The 18,057-nt window shown below is 38.0% G+C and overlaps 1 protein-coding gene across 3 annotated transcripts in view; it reads left to right on the top strand.

Moving 5' to 3' along the window:
- The window catches only part of lrp8 (low density lipoprotein receptor-related protein 8, apolipoprotein e receptor), a 128,544-nt gene that overhangs the window by 50,440 nt on the left and 60,047 nt on the right, over positions 1–18,057 (top strand). For all 3 annotated transcript variants that reach the window (XM_088425158.1, XM_088425159.1, XM_088425157.1), the window contains exon 3: positions 9,877–9,999. In XM_088425158.1, coding sequence (XP_088281284.1) covers positions 9,877–9,999 — 123 coding nt within the window. The remainder of the gene's footprint in view (positions 1–9,876; positions 10,000–18,057) is intronic.

Below are 18,057 nucleotides of genomic sequence, written 5' to 3'. Positions count from 1 at the left end.
ATCCAAAACATTTTAGCCTGATTACCAATCCAAATTACTCTTATCTTTCTAATTTGAATAATCCCTGTAGTTTTTTGCAGACTATCTGAAGCACACAATCAAAAAGAGGAACTTTGACTCCTTTTTCTTTCTTCCTTGGGGGGCCCAGAGTTCCGGGATCATTTTGGTTCAGAGGATCTATTAGTTACACGCACGTGACCTTTCAAGAGACATGAGGCTTTTTCTCATGTGGGCCCCTAAGAAGCCTTCTCCTTTGTACTTCATACGTTTTATTTTATATAACCGCCGCTATTTTGACATGACCTAACAAGCTTTCACTGGCATGGTATATGGTAGCTGGTTTCAGTAGTGCTGTCACTAAAAGACTCAAATTCAGTCTTTAACAAACAGTCCAACATACAAGCGAAGTTTGGATTGTCAAAAATGCCCCCCCAATACACACACACACAGTCACACAAAACTCAAAGGAACCAAAAAGGTTCTCCACCCAAGGATGCCATCCAGAAATGCAAATGTGGTGTAGGCTATTTGACCTGTTGGCTCAGCGTTAAAAATGCACAGACCGCCGCAGAATTTTCAACATCTTGAGCAAGGTTAAAGCCATACTGTTATCACTAACCTAGAGAGTTCAGTCTGTCTCCCCCTTGGAGCAAAGTAAAGGTGATGCTAGGATGAAAAAGAAGGGATAAAAACATGTTAATAAGGCAATCCCTATTAGATGCATCCAATGTAACATAATGAGGCACACTTTGGAAAAACAATTACTGGCTATTATCGTCTACATTGTGTGCATGAAGATGATCGCAAACCTCTAACTACAGGCTGTATTATCCTTTGGGATGAAGCGGATCGTGCCTAAATGCCCCTCTGGCAGTTATGTCTTTGATGGCTGATTTGGGAAGTTGGGCTTATTGTGGGCTCCGCTGTGGGACGCTGCACCCCCCCCCCCCCCCCCCCATTCCCTCCATCCATCCACTTTCTATACCACTTATCCCTTTTTTTTTTCAAATGAAAGGTAGGCCTGAGGGAGTAAATGTAAGAGTGCTTCTGTGGGAGCACATGCCAAATATGTGTGAAAATGTGACTATTATGCAAGTGAATGAGTGTGCTCACCTTGCTGCCAGTTACAACCGTCGAAGTGAAGAGAGGATGAGGATGTGCAGAGAGTCCTCGCCAAGTAGCAGGCATTCGCATTTTGTTCATTGCAAGCCGAGTGTGAAACTTTGATGAAGAGCGATTTGCATCTCTGGATGGCTATGAAGAGGTAGCCTTTGTTGGCCCCCACCAAAAAAGCTGCTGTCTTCAAAAACCTGCCAACCTCATCACCAACCGGCAGCCACCCTCTGCCCTTCACCCAACACCCTCCTGGCATCACTTTTGCTTGCTACTGCCAACAGCAATTGCACCATTGTGTTTTGCAGCCAAAAGTACCTGCTGGGAGTCCTGTCATTGACACTCCCCAGGTTTTTCTTGACACAATATCTCAACACCCACTTCCAAGACATATGTGCACATACCTAAAAATCATAAAGACGAAGACTGTAAAAGCTTCAATTGGGGTGCAGGTGTTGACTAAGACCAGGCTATCTTTGAGGGCATGGACCAAAGGGTCAAAAACAAGGTGAGGAGCTTACCTCCCTTCTTAGCTGCAGCACCCTTTATACCTTACATGCACAGCGTGCGTTCTGGTTAGCACAAATAATTATAATAAACCAAACTGGTCCTGTAATTCTTAAAAACTGAATCTGATAATGAATGGTGATGGTGTGTGACACTGTGGATCGGGAGAGAAGACAGGGTTTGGTGTGTGTGTATTTGTATTCCAGTGGCCCAGGGTAACCGTGGATACACCTAGGTGACTGGGAAACATGCAAGGGAAGAAGTGGGAGAGTGGTTATATCACAAACGTGCCCTTGATGCCCACAATGATTAAAAAGAGCTACACATTGAGGGGTAACCTCAGGTCATTCGTAACCAAAATACCTACCACTTGCTTTTTAATTCACTTTTGTAGATGATTGTAGGACTAAGATTAGTGTTAGGTTTGTGATTTTTGATATTATAAAACCATTACAATTAAGTACAAATTTAAATACCCACAATTCTTTTGCAGGCAAAGAAAATTACATTGGCTCAGTTATACATTTTTTTTTTAAATATATTTTACATGTTATTTAGGCTGCTTGACACCAAATGTTGTTTTGGAAAACCAAAGCACTATTATTACTGCCTCAACATTGCATTTCAAAGTGTCTTTTTCAAAGTGAAAAGTATCCATCCATCCATCCATTTTATGAAGCCACTTATGTTCATGCAAAACCTGTCACTTTTATTTATGAATGGCAGAAGACTGGCCTGATGCTGCATGTGTGGCAGAAGATAATGAGCTTTATGAAGCTTTTCCAGCTGAGCTTGAACATCAGACTCAAATTCAAAGGCAGAATAGACAAATTCGGTGTTCTTTTTTTAATGAAAGATGGAGAGAAGTGGGCCACCGGTTTTAAAGCAATGTGAGGCGTAGGGATCATAGAAAAAAAAGAACAAAAATTCTAAATAGTTTCTGAAACAAGTGCTTTTTTTAAAAAAATGTTATTGTGTAAACAAGCCATAGGAGAGCAAAAAAGCTAGAGATAACAACTACTTAATGTTTCATGTTTGTCCTATCCTATTAATCTTTTCAAGCAATGCATTTTGGTGCATTTTGAAATACTTTCCAAATCAGTATTGGAAATTGTAGTTTGTGCTGGATTTTAATTGCTCAGAAATATGCGGTGTTCTCAGAAACAGAATTATACTCGTGTTTCAGGAAACTAATCCAATTTGCAATAGAGGGCATTCTTTTTCACATTATTCTCATGGCAACATGTTACATGAATTGAATTTAATGGTTCCCAAGGACTTTTTTGTTTGTGATTCCACACAAAGGGTGTGTTGAATCGTCATTGATTTGTCTTCTTAGGTGTATGTCCGAAATGTGTAATTCTACCTAATTTGACTATTTATAACAGTTAAGATGGCCTTGGACATCATGGATTAATAAGAAAACAAGACTAGCTGAAGCTAACAGAAGTACGCATCATAGCAGTTAATATTGATGGTTTTGTTACTTTGCGTACATCCTCACAGTATTCTTTGGATATTTTTACCCATTAATACTAGCTCACCTAATGTCTATTTGTAATGTATTCATAAACTTTGGCACTATTAACACATCGACAAAGTAAAAGTGCACTCGGTTGTTTGCCAAAGACGGAAGGAATGGGAGGAAAGAAAGCACTGACAAAGAGTGAGTGCGCCAAGGATACAAAATGAGAAAAGATGATGATAAAGAATGTAAGGAGTCTTGCAGTAGTACAGGAGTAAGGACTGAGAACACAGAGAGCAGAAGTTTTTCCATAAACAATAATCCCACATTCACCTCTGGCATCTGTTATGCAAAGTAGCACTTTGGGATTTCCTTTGTGTTTTTCACCTTGACTAAAAAACATCTTCAATCCTCGGTCATCCTTTGAACCAATATCAAACAGGAAAACACAAGGGGGTGCAACTGGTCTCTGTAAAATACAAATTCACAAATGCTCTGATTAGCAGCTGGTGACCTTTTTTAAGGTCCTTTGTTCCTTCCATTTGGCAGCCATTTGGATTTTTTTTTTCTCTCAGGTCAGCACGTAGAGAATTTCTTCAGTCTTTTGTGTGTGAATACTCAGCAGGCTCCGCATGCTTCAACTCATCAAAACCCAGTCCAGTCTGCACCCCACAACGTCCACATTTTCAATAACAGAATTCAGCAGGCGGGTGCATGATTTTTGATAATAAGCCCAGTGGTAATTTGTCATGTGGCCTGACCAGCAGCGCACTGCATGTGTGCAGTTTGGGACATGAATGGCAGTGATACAAAAAAAGCGCACAGCGAGTGTCGATTCAAGCATCCAGCAGGAACATTTGTTTGCTTGCTAAAAAAGACATTTCCTTTGTGTTCTCCGGTGTATGTGCTAAAGCCTCATTTGTTGCACCAAGAATAAATTGAGAAAGCATGATTATTGAGTTTTCCAGCTGCCACACGTATTCAGGCACTTAAGGTTGAATATATGTAATTGCTCCGTGGTTTTGAATGTGAAAATAAAATTGTTCTCCTCATCGTTATTAAACCATTTCTTATTGAACGTTCATAAAATGTACTTGACTAATTGGGCTCAAATCAACATGGTCACTGTCGTGCTTGAAATGTTATCTCCATAAAACCTGTTCTGAAACAGTGGGAAAACATTTGAGATCTTTTGAGGGATGGAAACAGTAGCGACACCCACCTCTCTTATGGCTCCTTGGTTTTATGGCACCAATGGGACATTTGTGTCTGTATTGCATGTTATTGGGCTGGTAAGAGGATGTGCAGAATTGAGAACCTGTAGTTGTAAGCCAATGAGAGTGGAGTTCACTCTATAAGGAGAAGTGTCTTATGACCTCTTTGCTCTGCAGGCAGAAAGCTTTAGATGTTATTTGAATCATAAATTGTACACCGGCAGCAGGAATCCCTGACTCAGACAATTTTTAAAATTCCTTATTTTAAATAAAACAAGCGAATATCGAGTTGGGATGGAGATGGGGGGGCATTAATGAATTCACATCCACGCAACTGTTAGTCATTTTCATTATTTACATCTGACACCATTCTTGCGGTTGTGCACTGTCTCCGCGGAGTACAAGTCATTGCATATTTATTTCTATAACACTGGGGGGATTGAGGAGAGGACTACACCCTGCATATTCTCTCCACAATGGCCATATTTGCAGTCGATGTGCAGATTTTCCATGTGTGGGTAGGGAACATCATTGAAGTGATTGACCCAGTCCAGCAAGCTTCTCATGGTCTGAAAGAAGATTGAAGTGGGGAAGGTTGTGCATAGGTGTGTATGCATGTGTGTACATGTAACATTCTTGGTATTGATACCTAACTGTGTAATAAATGAATGCAGGTAAGGTATGAGGTCCTGATCTCGCTCATATCACTTTTTAACACGAGATGTGTTTCCTATGGGGACAAGGGTGTTGTTTGATAGACAGAAAAAAGCACTACTATTTTGTGTTTGCTATTTGAGGACGTATTTGCTTTACAAAACATTGTAAAGAAAAACATACCTCTTTTACTTTACAACATTTTACTTGGGTTTCTTCCCACAATGTCTCAGCTCATTTGTTGAACCAAAGCAGTTCCTACTAGATATAATCAAAGTGGACAATGAACTCTGTTCCACAAGATTAATCATACCCCCCACCCCTTGGCCTCTTGTATTTACAACGAATAAAACCTTTGATCATTTCCACTTACAGGAGTCCGGTCAATATAATGAAGTTCAAATCCATATTTTAAAAGTAACATTAACATCACGATAAGCATACTATTAAAAATGATGTACGTACACTTATTTCATTTGTTTGCAGCCATGAAGGGGGAAAGCGGTTCATCGCTCACTGTGTGAAACCATGCAATATAATAGGTTGAGACTATTGTAATCTTAACACCCCCTGTAATGCTGTTGTAATTCTTCTTTGTTAAATTCACTCCGAATGCTTTACATTTTTGTACCAATTCTGCTTTCATCTTTTTTATTTCACTTAGACCACAACATTTGTCAAGAGCCAAATCTGCAGGATACAATTTCTGTGTGCCTCACCTTTTTCAGGCAATCCTTTCTTGTCTGTCAGATAAATGACACTGCATTTATCCAAAATACTACAAAACCTTTCTTCCATTTTTCTTTTTAGCAATGTAGTAAAATATACAAAAAATGTGGGGTTTTGTTTGTGTTCAAATTTAGGTATCAAAGTGAAGTCACGATCATCCATCCATCCATCCATCCATCCATCCATCCATCCATCCATCCATCCATCCATCCATCCATCCATCCATCCATCCATCCATCTATCTATTTATCTATCTATCTATCTATCTATCTATCTATCTATCTATCTATCTATCTATCTATCTATCTATCTATCTATCTATCTATCTATCTATCTATCTATCTATCTATCTATCTATCTATCTATCTATCTATCTATCTATCTATCTATCTATCTATCTATCTATCTATCTATCGATCCAGATTTTGTTTTTCATCATCTTTATTGGTTTCGTCCCTTGTTAGGTCATTGTTGAAAATTATTGTGAAAAGTCACGTAGTCCAATGATCAGTGTCTTTACATAAATTAATACGATTTGTATTGGAAGTGTGTACCATATTGATAGCTTATTGCATGAATCAGTGACCAATGAGCAGCCCTATGTTCTATATATCTTAGACTCTGTATGCTGGTATTCTTTCCCTGATATTTCTTGTGACTATTGACAAACTCAATAAACTTTTAATCTCTCTCTCTCACTTTCTCTTTCTCTCTCTCTCTCTCTCTCTCTCTCTCTCTCTCTCTCTCCATCCCCCACCCTGCACACACACAGAATATGAAGTATTTTACACTCACATGGTTGTTGTACAACCTCGGCTCACTGATTAACGGCCTCTGTCCCTCAACTGACATGCAGCATCCTTTAGCTTTTTAGCAGATCACAACAATGCAGAGGGTAATCTATTTCCTGCCTTATTTCTGCTACACATGCTCTATCTCCACAATTCCTCTAGTCTATCATTTTTCTCTGTACTTTTGGGACCTCTTGTAGATTTATCCATTCCTGGTCCACTCTTTGCTGATGATAATTAGAGAATGATATGGGTGTGTGGGTGTGTGTGTGTGTGTGTGTGTGTGAGTGAATTTGTGTGTACTGCACAACACCTGAAAATTTTGTTCTAAATGTGATAGGCCTCTCAGGTCTATCCTCTGGTCTTGGTAAATGGTCTTCACTGATACAGTGAAGCACTTTTCTACCTTTGGTGCTAAAAGTGCTTTACACTGATGCAGCATCAGGAGCAAATGGAGGCTCAAATCCTTGCTTGAGGATATTTCGACATGGTCACAATGGTAGGGGACCCTACAGCTTCTTGGTTGGAAGAAGACCACACTACCACGGAGCCAGTGCTGCCTCCATCCCTCATAAAATCTTTTGCGAAAATTATCATTTTGATAGTTCCCTTTCTTTTTGCTCTCTTTGCAAACTGAAGTCAGGTCAGAATACATTTGACACAGCAGGGGCTTTATGATGGCTGATGATTCATAACATTGTTCTTTTGCTTTTGCTGCACTTAGATATTATCATGAGTGGTGCCATAGGAACATCCTTTGAACTTTTCCCCTCCATTGTTAAAAATTGATACAAAATTGATGAGATTTGAAAAACAAATCACTTGTACACTTACTGTCAACACATTTCCCGTCATCCTGAGTTGCATGCCTAGGCTCCAAAGCATCATCTCTGACACTGTCAAGTTAATTATTATTATTATTTATTTATTTTTTTTGGACTGCTGTTGTATATCTAAATGTTGAATTATCTCTAGAACCATGCAGCTCTTGTACATCACTACAACTTTGCAGGTAACATATTGACATCGTATTTGCAGGAAATTCAGCTGGTTTTCATCGGGCTGTCAACTTTTTTTTTTTTAGAATTAATTATTCTGTTGATTAAAGGGATTGATGTACTCATCAGCCTTTTTTCAGTTACTGGGTCAGTCATTGTTTTCCCAAAGTCAAATGTCTTATTTTGTAGTAAACCTGGTACACGCCATAGCGTATAAAAATAATTACATTCATGGTAAGAGATTATAATAGGCTATCAGAAGTTAATAGCTGAGCGTTTCTGTGCTTCTTCATAGATGTGAAGTAGAAAGGCCAGCCACTTCCCCAGTCTGCAAAATGCATACTTTAACAAGGGCTTATATCACAGAGAACATAATGTCAGATATCTTATGCTTAAATATGAGGAAATGTTCATTCTTTTATTAATACATTACCAGCGGTATATTTAAACACACACCAGGATTGTTTCTTAGCATAATACAACCTATGTCTAACATAACCACTTTTTTAAGAAGAATATTGCCCTGTACCTTCATTTCTATTGGATGCACACACATTTTCAAGAGCTTCTTTAATATGCTGCTGTTTGCTCATGGTTAGGACTTAGAAAGATTATGTCTATGATGGTTATTTTTAGACAAGTTCTGAAAACTGCGATTGTTGATTAATACATTTTTAAGAACCGGATAAAGCCTGAGTTGTGTTTCACCAATCCCATTCAGCCTTTGCTTTCCATCCACCTGCCCCTTCTTGTCAAAGCGCAGCCAGTTGATTGCGCTACCTGCCCCATTTGTTTGCAGTTCATAAGGTAGAGAGAGGACTGTGCTTTATTGTAGTGCTGTTTTAGTTTCTGGTTAGTAGATAAAAAATGATGTCACAGCTTTTAAAGGTAATAAAAGGGCCTAAAGTCATGGATACCTTGATCAGAAATGATGGCGCTCCTATAGCTATTATTATCAGAGCACATATTTTATTTCCTTTTCACTTTCATTTTGTGTGTGTGACAGAGTGAGTAAATTTAATGACATGGATGAACGCACTGACCTTCACCTACATTTAATGGTCAAAAGCAGTGCCTTAAATCATGCCCTCATGAAAATGTAGTGAGCACTTGCTGTTTCTTCTGGTATAAGTATGATGAGTGGATGTCATTTTTCAGTGATGAGTGGTTATAATTTGGAGTCTGCACAACATTATTCTCAAATAAGCACCAACGCCAAAGTAATGGAAGTCATTATTGTATTCTGTTGTATCCTTAAAATGGGCATTTCTATGTTTTAAATGTTTTGGCCATCTGTTACCCACCTGCATTACAGAACATGTATTCTTTTTTTTATATGACTTGCCTTTATTAGAGTCAAAATGACTTCAGATGGAAGTACCCAGTCTATCGCAACATCACATTTTTCTTATATATGGATGAATGTCTTATTTCTGTAAGATGCTACACACATCTGCTTTAATGACGAAACGAGTTTATTCCAGTGGTTAGCATGTCCGTCTCACAGTTCAAGAATCCTGAGTTCAAATCCAGCTGTCGCCGGCCTTCCTGTGTGGAGTTTGCATGTTCTCCCTGAGGCCGTGCGGGCTCTCTCTGGGCATTTCATCCCACATTCCAAAAACATGCATGGCAGGTGTATTAGACATACTAAATTGTCCTTAGGTGTGATTAGGTGCATGCATGGTTGTTCGTCTCTGTGTGCCCTGCAATTGGCTGGCAACCAGTGTTCCCTGCCTATTGCACGAAGACAACTGGGATAGGCAACAGCAAGCCAGTGAGCAAGGATACACGGCTATAGATAATGGATGGATGGAGTTTATTCCGATTTGGAAGAGGATACTTACGTAATAAAATGTTTTATTATTTTATGAATGTGGGTTACTTGTAGATGCACTGTATAAACTTTGCATTTACATCTACAAGTAAGAAATATAATACTGTACTGTTAACCAAACAAAGCATACAATTAAAAAAAATCATTATGTGACCTTTTGATTAGTTTTTATTGCATTTTGCTTGAAGAATTTAAACATTGGTTGCATTTTTGATGACTACCTTGAATTCAAGCTACATTTCAATTTGTTGCATATCTAATTGTGACTTTTTTGTTCCTCTTGTAATGCTTACATTTTCAGTCCATACTTATTGTTCTGTATGCCATATTATCATATGTATAACCACCAATACGTTGAGAACTATTGTAAAGTATAAACTTTTTACTCCGTAATAAGGACTCATACCATCATATAAAAACATAACATATAACATCAGCACAAGTTGCATTTCTAATGAATCTTATTATTGACTTCAAATCATTTAACATTTGCCGTTAAGTCTTTTAAATTATAAATACATTCAGAATATAATGGATTTTTAATCAATTCATGTATGATTCCTCTCTACAGCAAAGAAGACATGTGCAACAACCGATTTTGCCTGCAAGAATGGACAATGTGTTCCTGCTAGGTGGCGCTGCGATGGGGAGCAGGAGTGTGCAGATGGCTCGGATGAGGCTGATGCAATTTGCAGTAAGTAGCTGACCACAACCAATGCCTTCAAAAGAACAATTCTACATACTGTAGATGGGCAAAACAGATGGCATGAAGGCCACGCTCATACTCTGGATCAGGGGTCGGCAACTCCAGGCCTCGGGGCCCGGTGTCCTGCATGTTTTTCAGTTTTCTCTCTCAAACACACCTGAATCAAATGATTAGGATTATTCTCAAGCTCCAGCAGAGCTTGTTGATGAGCTAATGGTTTAAATCAGGTGTTTTAGGGAGAGAAAACTGGAAAACATGCAGGACCCCGGCCCTCGAGGGCTGGAGTTGCCCACCCCTGCTCTGGATGGTCATATCAGGCACACAAATAAACACTTTTTTCAGGCTGCAAATAGGCCTAATCAGACACCCGTGATGATTAGATTTTATCATTTATTTATGCCTCATGAAGTAGTGTTGGCTTATTATATTTTTTTTGAACAAGGTGTCATCAGTTCATATTATAATAGTTGAATGAAAAACTCATCAAAGCCATACATTTGGTAAAGTGACTTAGTTGTACTTACTCACCGTGCCTTCTTGTGTTGCATGACGTATGGATACTTTGAATGACACTTGAAGATAAAACGTGAAAAATGTAGCGCACCTGACATCTAATATAAGGAATGGATCAAGGCATCTTTAACAACCATATACTATACCTCTCTTGGTTGACACACACTAAGCATTATTGTTGCAAAGGAACAAAAGGAGTCCAAAAAAAGTACTTTTCACTTTGCTCTTTCCAATTAAGTTACTTCCACTTGTCATCTGTGATTTCACTGCAATGTGAGCAGACATGCATTCTCACAGAGACACAGATGCTGTCCCTCCGGCACATTGAAATGGTTGTTTGGGTTGTGTGTCCCTTTTTCTGCGATAATACTTTGTGTGAACAGGTTTACACTATTTTAGAAAATTATTGCATGTTGTTATAGCTGTTGGACTACCGCACATTTTGCTCATGACAACTGTGATTGAAAGAAATTCTTGCTCCTTTCACACCATTTTAAAAAAATGATTTCAAAATGATCTTAGATCTAGTGTATCATAAAGCAAAAGGCTAAAAAACACATGTATAACTAGCATTATGGAAAATAATGTCATTCACAAATAAATACACGGATTTAGGCCTGGAGGAAAAGTTGACCAATTCGGGAATTGATTTCTAAAATAGGTAGTTTAAAAATCTCCGCCTCAAAGTTCTGCCAGAAACATGTTTGTGCTAACGTTTCCTACATGCAGATGCACTCAGTGTTGCAATAGCGTCCCAAAAAAAACAAAAACAACAAAAAAATCAACATTATCTAATATTGAATTGTTGGCCAACCCTTTGTATACTTAAAAACACATACTGATTTAGTATTCAGTGCTCTTTTATTAAAGAACATATTTGCAGTAAAGTTTACTAAAAGAAAGAAAAGAACATTCTGAGAAGATCTAGTATTATCTGAGTGTGAAGTCTCAGTACAAACAATCTACAGTATAATGGCTTATTTTAGGTATTAATATGAACTAGTCGAGTGCAATCAAGAACGAAACGTCACACACTCTGCTCATAGCGAAGTGGCAACAGAAGATGACTCACAGGAAGTTATTGACCTCATTACAGCTATCCCCATTTTTAGGTTTACTCATGGAATATTGTTGAAGCGTCATCTGGCAGTGACTTTAAAAAGTCTCTGCTCCCTAAATTGGTCCAGACATATTGCATCATGATGTGGTATGCAGAGTGCACCTCATCTAATAGCAGAGCCATGCAGAGGGTGTTCAACTGCCCAGAAAATCCCTGAAGGCTCTCTGTCCTGACCAGACGACATGTCAGTTCTCACTACCCGAGCAGAGTGAGCAATATCATCAGAAACAGCATCCTGGTCATCGTGCTTTCAAACCTTTGCCCTATGTTAATGCTACAGTGCTCATAAAAGCTGGAGAAAGAGACTCAGCGACAGCTTTTTTCCCCAGAGCTTTCGATGCTTTGAACAACAACAAAACAAGATCACACGAAAAACAGATGTTTGCATTCCTCGGAAATTTATGATTTCTATTCTCTTATATTCATTCTATATATTCTTCAGATTTGCTTTTGTATGCAGTGATCCCAGTCTTTTGTACACTTGTTGTACAATGACAATAAAGACGTTCTATTCTATTCTAGTCTATGTAGGTGTGAACTAAATGGCAGTCTTTTTTTTTTTTAACCTAAATAGTAATGCTAGCACACTAAAGCTAATTGGAATAGTTAGCCATTTAGAACAGGCACAATTTGTTCTTCTAATAATTTGATAATAAAATCTGTAGAAGATAATGAACTGAATATTTAGATCCACTCACATCAACTCACTTTCAAATTTAAGAAATTATTAAAAAAAAACAAATCTGAGGCGCACTGCCATGACGACACCCATTCTGCAAAGTCAAGTCATGGCTCACGGAGTGGATGCACAAACACAACAATGGAGGGAATTCAACCATCCTCGTTGAAAGTAAGCAGTCTATTCACGTTTTGCAAAATCGTGTGATGCACGAAAGCCACAAATGTGAGCGCAGCATTTCATTTCACTGCTGGAGTTGGATCGTCACAGATCTGCTCATTGCGTAAGCAATAAAAGTGGCTTCTTCGTGATAGATTTTTCTGCCACCTTCTTACTAAAGAAATTAACAACAGGAATAACGTTCAGTCATGTCTTTAATCTTACTCTTTCATTCCTAAGACAACTATTCCCTTCTAAATGTACTTTTAAATATTGCACGTGCATGTGAATTAAATGCACTAAAGTTCTTGGTTAGTTAAATACTAAGAAGTATTCAAACAGAATAGAGAAGCAAATGGTCTGCAATCAACACAACACAAAGCTTCAGCATGTACTCAAAAAAAAGTAAAAACAAAATATGAAACAAATCTTTGCAAACTCCAAATTAATACCCAAACGTATTATTCACATACAGTATAAGTAAATTCATGAAGTCTATAACAGTGAATCACTGTCTCTACTACACAATATGTTACAACTGTGACTGATAATGCTCCTGATATGCTCACCATTGCACGTTTCATACTTTGCCCATACTCTCAATTTAGCTGCTCATTATCTTGTTTGTCGTAAATGCACGGAATAATATTTTTTGTATGGGCAACAGTTTTTCCACAATATTTTGGAACTGCAATTATAAAGAACTATCCAATTTATAGTTAACAACAGTTTAACATGATTTGATTGTCACAGGCCCATTCAGATTACATTTTTCACCTGCATTCCATTACTTCCGATATCATTACCAAAGTCTGCACGGAAATCTTGATTCTCAGTTTAATCATGATTATAGTCTGGGGATTCCGCAGTATGAATAACTGCAGCATTTAAATTGTGCCTGTCTTTGTTCTGTTCTAAGTCAATTGTAGCCAATGTTGATAGCCTTTGAAATAGGGCATTAATGTAATTAAAGGTCTTCAGTCGTGTGTTTGCCCTTATGGTCACATTGAAAATGGAGTATTGCTGCATTTATAAAAAAGGTTGGACTCAGTGATTTTAAACTCTTCCCTCAGCCCTGGTCAGAGGTTAGTCAGCACTCATGAAAGAGTGGTGTGCTGAGGGTGAGAACAATTAGGTTATAGTGTGTGTTTGCATTACATTGCCAGCCGTTACATTTTATAGATGGCGCATTAAAGGGCAGTAAAACCGCTGTGGTACAAAATAATCTTCATTCAGGCCACGTGTGTACTATGGTTTATCGTTAATGGTCTTTCCCTCCTGCCTTTCTAAAATCAGTGTAGAAAAAAGCCTCCTGTTTTTTTTTTTTTTATAAAGCATAAGAACAACTTCAAGTATTTGTCAGATTCATTTCCCAATCAGAATTACTTTGCTAATTATTATGAGGATATTTCTTATCTTCCTTGGTTATGGAGGATATAACCTAATTCCTATTAGTTGAGATCCTAAGTGTCTTGGCAAGCTTTCATCAAAATACCCCAAGGATCAAGAATTATATAACACTTTACACACCCTATTTGTGGTCCTGCTGAAGTCAGCCCAGCCCTAGATTCTATATGCCCTCATCCCACTTTGTATGCTACTTGGCTATTAGCAAGATCTTCTTTTGTTACTGTAACAACTTAGAATTTAAAAGACAGAATGGAATACTGCTAATCTTGCTAGTAAGTGTGTACGTTACATTTGGGGTATCACCTGTAAATAATCACCTGTAAATATTTGTCGATAAGTGGGCTCAACGGTAAGTGTTTTACACAACCCGTGGTGTGAAATAACCACAAACATGTTTTTCCATAATGTTTCCTCTAATTCCTCTAAGTGCAATGTCAATTATTGAACGCCGTGTTTATAATATTAATAAAACCAAAATGAATTATTGTAAAATATTTAGTTCAGATGTTGACTGGGGATGTAAGTTTTAGGTGGTTATGGAAGTTCAATGGGGACAAACTATTTGTTGCCATTTCTGTCTTGCTCATGTTAATCAACAATGCATGAGCTCTAAAGATGAGCCCAGAACTCAGCTGAACGTTTCAGTCTTATCACAGAACTTCATGTTGCTGTGACCACAGGCCATCTCTCTGATTTGCACTTTTTATTAGCATGACTCAAAAAGAGGATCAAAGACTGGTTGTGTGTGTGCGTGTGTGCATTTGTGGGCGTAAATGTGTGTGTGCGTGCCTGCATGTGACAGATACTGTCATGATTTGTAGGACTGGATCATTATAGAAAAAAATATTATGAAGGATTATTTTTTGATTGATACTGAAGATTATTAAAAATACATGTTTTAATGCAACCGAAGCAGGTCACTACGACTAGAAGGAATTCTTCTACTTTTCATTCTACTTTTCATCCTACACCGATGTTGAAAGGTGCAAACGTCTCATTACGTCCATTTGTACCCAGGAAAAGTTCAGGAAAATGCCAAAAGAAAGAAAACCCCACCCCAGTATGTTAACTGATTGTGCTTCTCGCTATACTTGCACTGAGTGCGTTAAATGTGTTTGCCTATCATGATTTTATTGTAGTTAAGGATTGAATCATATTGTTGTATTGAATCATGTTGTCACATTATTATTATCATTATTATTTAACATCACATCTGGACAGAATGTCTGTCTGTCTGTCTGTCTGTCTGTCTGTCTGTCTGTCTGTCTGTCTGTCTGTCTGTCTATCTATCTATCTATCTATCTATCTATCTATCTATCTATCTATCTATCTATCTATCTATCTATCTATCTATCTATCTATCTATCTATCTATCCAATCACGTAGTTACTGCAATTACCACAGCCTCCATTCCTACACCATCCAAATATACCATTTTATTTCCTTATTTTTAAAGCACGCTTTTCCAATAGAACTTTAACACCAGTCTCTTTTATTTTGTGTTATTCCGTGTATTTTTTTATTCTCGACTTTAGAACTAAGACAGGTAAACATTCTTCCATCTGTAAACCGCGTAGGTTTTAAGCCTCTCCTTTTAGTCCTTTCTGTATCACTGTAGGAGCAACACTTTGTGATCGGAGTTCAACTTAAGTAAAGCCTTTTATTGAATTGATTTGCCAGGGAAGCGGTCGATGTGCTGATCCCAGCAACCTCTGGTGACTACTGATTATCTCTGGACCTCAAAGTGATACCTCTGAAAACAACATAGACACAGATCCAAACACTGTAATCACCACTGAAAAATAATCTGGGTTTTAGAAGGCACCTTTTTGTAAACCATCCCCTTGGTAAGTGTTGTACATATTACAATACAGTGAAACATTCAATCAATTGCCCCAAAAGTGGTAAAAAGGGGTTGAAATCAACCAAAATGGACAAGGAAAAAGCGTACTAAGGACTGTACAAGCAGAAGTGCAACCACTTTTGTCTTTGAATTTAATATGCTACACTAAATGGAGTGCACACTTACAGATTTTTAGCATTTCAACTGATTTCTGAAATACGAGACCCCACTCATGAGGAGGACAAAATTACTGCTTGATCTTAAATTGTGTGATGCCACTGAATTAACCAACACAGCTCAGTTCACACAGTGAACCTGCATCTCCAGGCTATTGTTAGTTTAATCTGTGAGAGGCTGTGTGGTCCTAAAATGGAGCCCATACTACAACAAAATAAGTAGAAAATACTAGCAGGGAAAATTTGCATCCAATCGTATTTTGATTACACTGGCTTTTTTAGAGTAAGCTTTTTAAAAGCCAATACCATAACTTTTTTTCTTAGACACCATGGTGGCAGCCACATTAGCTCTTCTTGGCTCTTGGATGCTATTAGGTTTTGCAGGCATGAGTGCCTATAAACACGCAGTGCAAAGTATATTGGTGCCACAATATTAAGAGGAAAAACAAAGCCAAGAAAAATCTATTAATTCAGAACTTAAATTGTTCGGTGGCCGCATAGCACGGGTATAAGACACCTGGTGAAAATTTACCCATTTGACAGCAATTGGGTAGTTTGGGAGGACCGTTTTCTTCGTGTTACAAGGACAACCTATAGGCAAAGTGGCTGTGAACGAGGGTGATTTTAGGCGATTTTAATCTTGGTAAATAAAGGAAGAGACACAAGAAGTGGAATACCAGATATTTATCAAACTTAACAATATTTTCATCCTTTACCCATCGAGACCTCAATTTGTAATTTCCGGAGGTACACTTTAAGTTATTTGTGACTTAGTGGTAGATCTACATTTACACAAATACGAGTGACCCGACCAATGAGTGTATTCGGAAATGAGCTGTCGATCAGCCTTTTGTGTTTCTTGACTTAATAGCACACATTTGAGATTCAGTGACTCAACTGAAATCAGAACAATTTGATCCCTCATGAATAATGATGCAAATAACTTTTTGTAATTGCCATTCTCAGCTAAAGGTTACTGTCAAACCATCAAACACCAACAACAGTTACTAAATGTCGTGTGTTTGACTTGATCTAGCGTACAATGGAAATTACCGTCATCACACAGGTTAAAAATTAGCATCCATGTCATGGTGTCATTGCAGGTTAGATAATGGATAGATATTAACTCAATACTAACAAGAATCTCAGCTTTGCCCTCTGTGAAGAACAATCTGAGTGTATGGCTGTGTTTTATTTCATTAATAATTTTGACACTCATGATTTGATGAACAGTCCCTCCTTAATAGTCCCTCTAGATGGCCAAGACACACAATGTGAATTACAGAAGAATTGTGATAAAACTATAATGATTTCTTAATTCTATTCAATCATACTATATTTAATATGTGTATTATGTATAATTTAATAGAGTTGTTCATTAAAAATACTTCATTTCGATACAGAAAAATGATTTTAGATGCACATTTTACATTACAAGCACGATCAAGGAACAAATCAAACTTATGCAGTATTGCGTGGCACAACTGTGTTCTGTTGTTCACGGCACAAAGTACAACAAACTGTAAGTCAGATTCCGTTCATTCTCAGTGGTATTGGCAAGCATCTGCAGTGTAAGTCTCAATGCTGATTGGAGTGGTACTCTGTATGCAACATCTAGGTGTGTGTGCGTGTGTCTGTGTGTCTCTGTGGGTACTGTGTATGCACACACGCCCACTCTCATTTGGCTGTGTCAGACTCTACAAGAGGATTAACCTGAGCCCTTCTCGCCAAGAAAGTGTCTCAACAAACAGGTTCAAGATTATTGAATTGCACCACCATACACTCACCTGACCTCCTTCACCTACATATAGAGCAGGTCTGGAACACCCTTGAGAATTTCCAACTACTCTTTAAAACCTTTGTTGTTGACTGGAAACTGTTGCCTTCTTCTGACACTGATTTTGCAGAGCTGCTTTTGAACATAGAAAATTGTCTCTAGTTCATTCTAAACTTTCCTCTCTGTTGACACTTTCAAACTCTGTTCGTTGCAGAATTGGCCACGGTTGTTTTCTGGTGCTTTGACACATACAAACACACATGTATAGCTGCATGATCAAATGTTTTTAAGGCCGCATACTGTATGTATGCTACCGACTAAGGTGATATTGCTGTTTACTTTGTACGAATGCACTTTGTGTGAGCCAAT

This window comes from Hippichthys cyanospilos, chromosome 10 (assembly GCF_059441005.1).
Source record: "Hippichthys cyanospilos isolate Australia breed blue-spotted pipefish chromosome 10, RoL_Hcya_1.0, whole genome shotgun sequence".
Classification (NCBI taxonomy): domain Eukaryota; kingdom Metazoa; phylum Chordata; class Actinopteri; order Syngnathiformes; family Syngnathidae; genus Hippichthys; species Hippichthys cyanospilos.
This window is presented reverse-complemented; position numbering and strand designations above follow the sequence as displayed.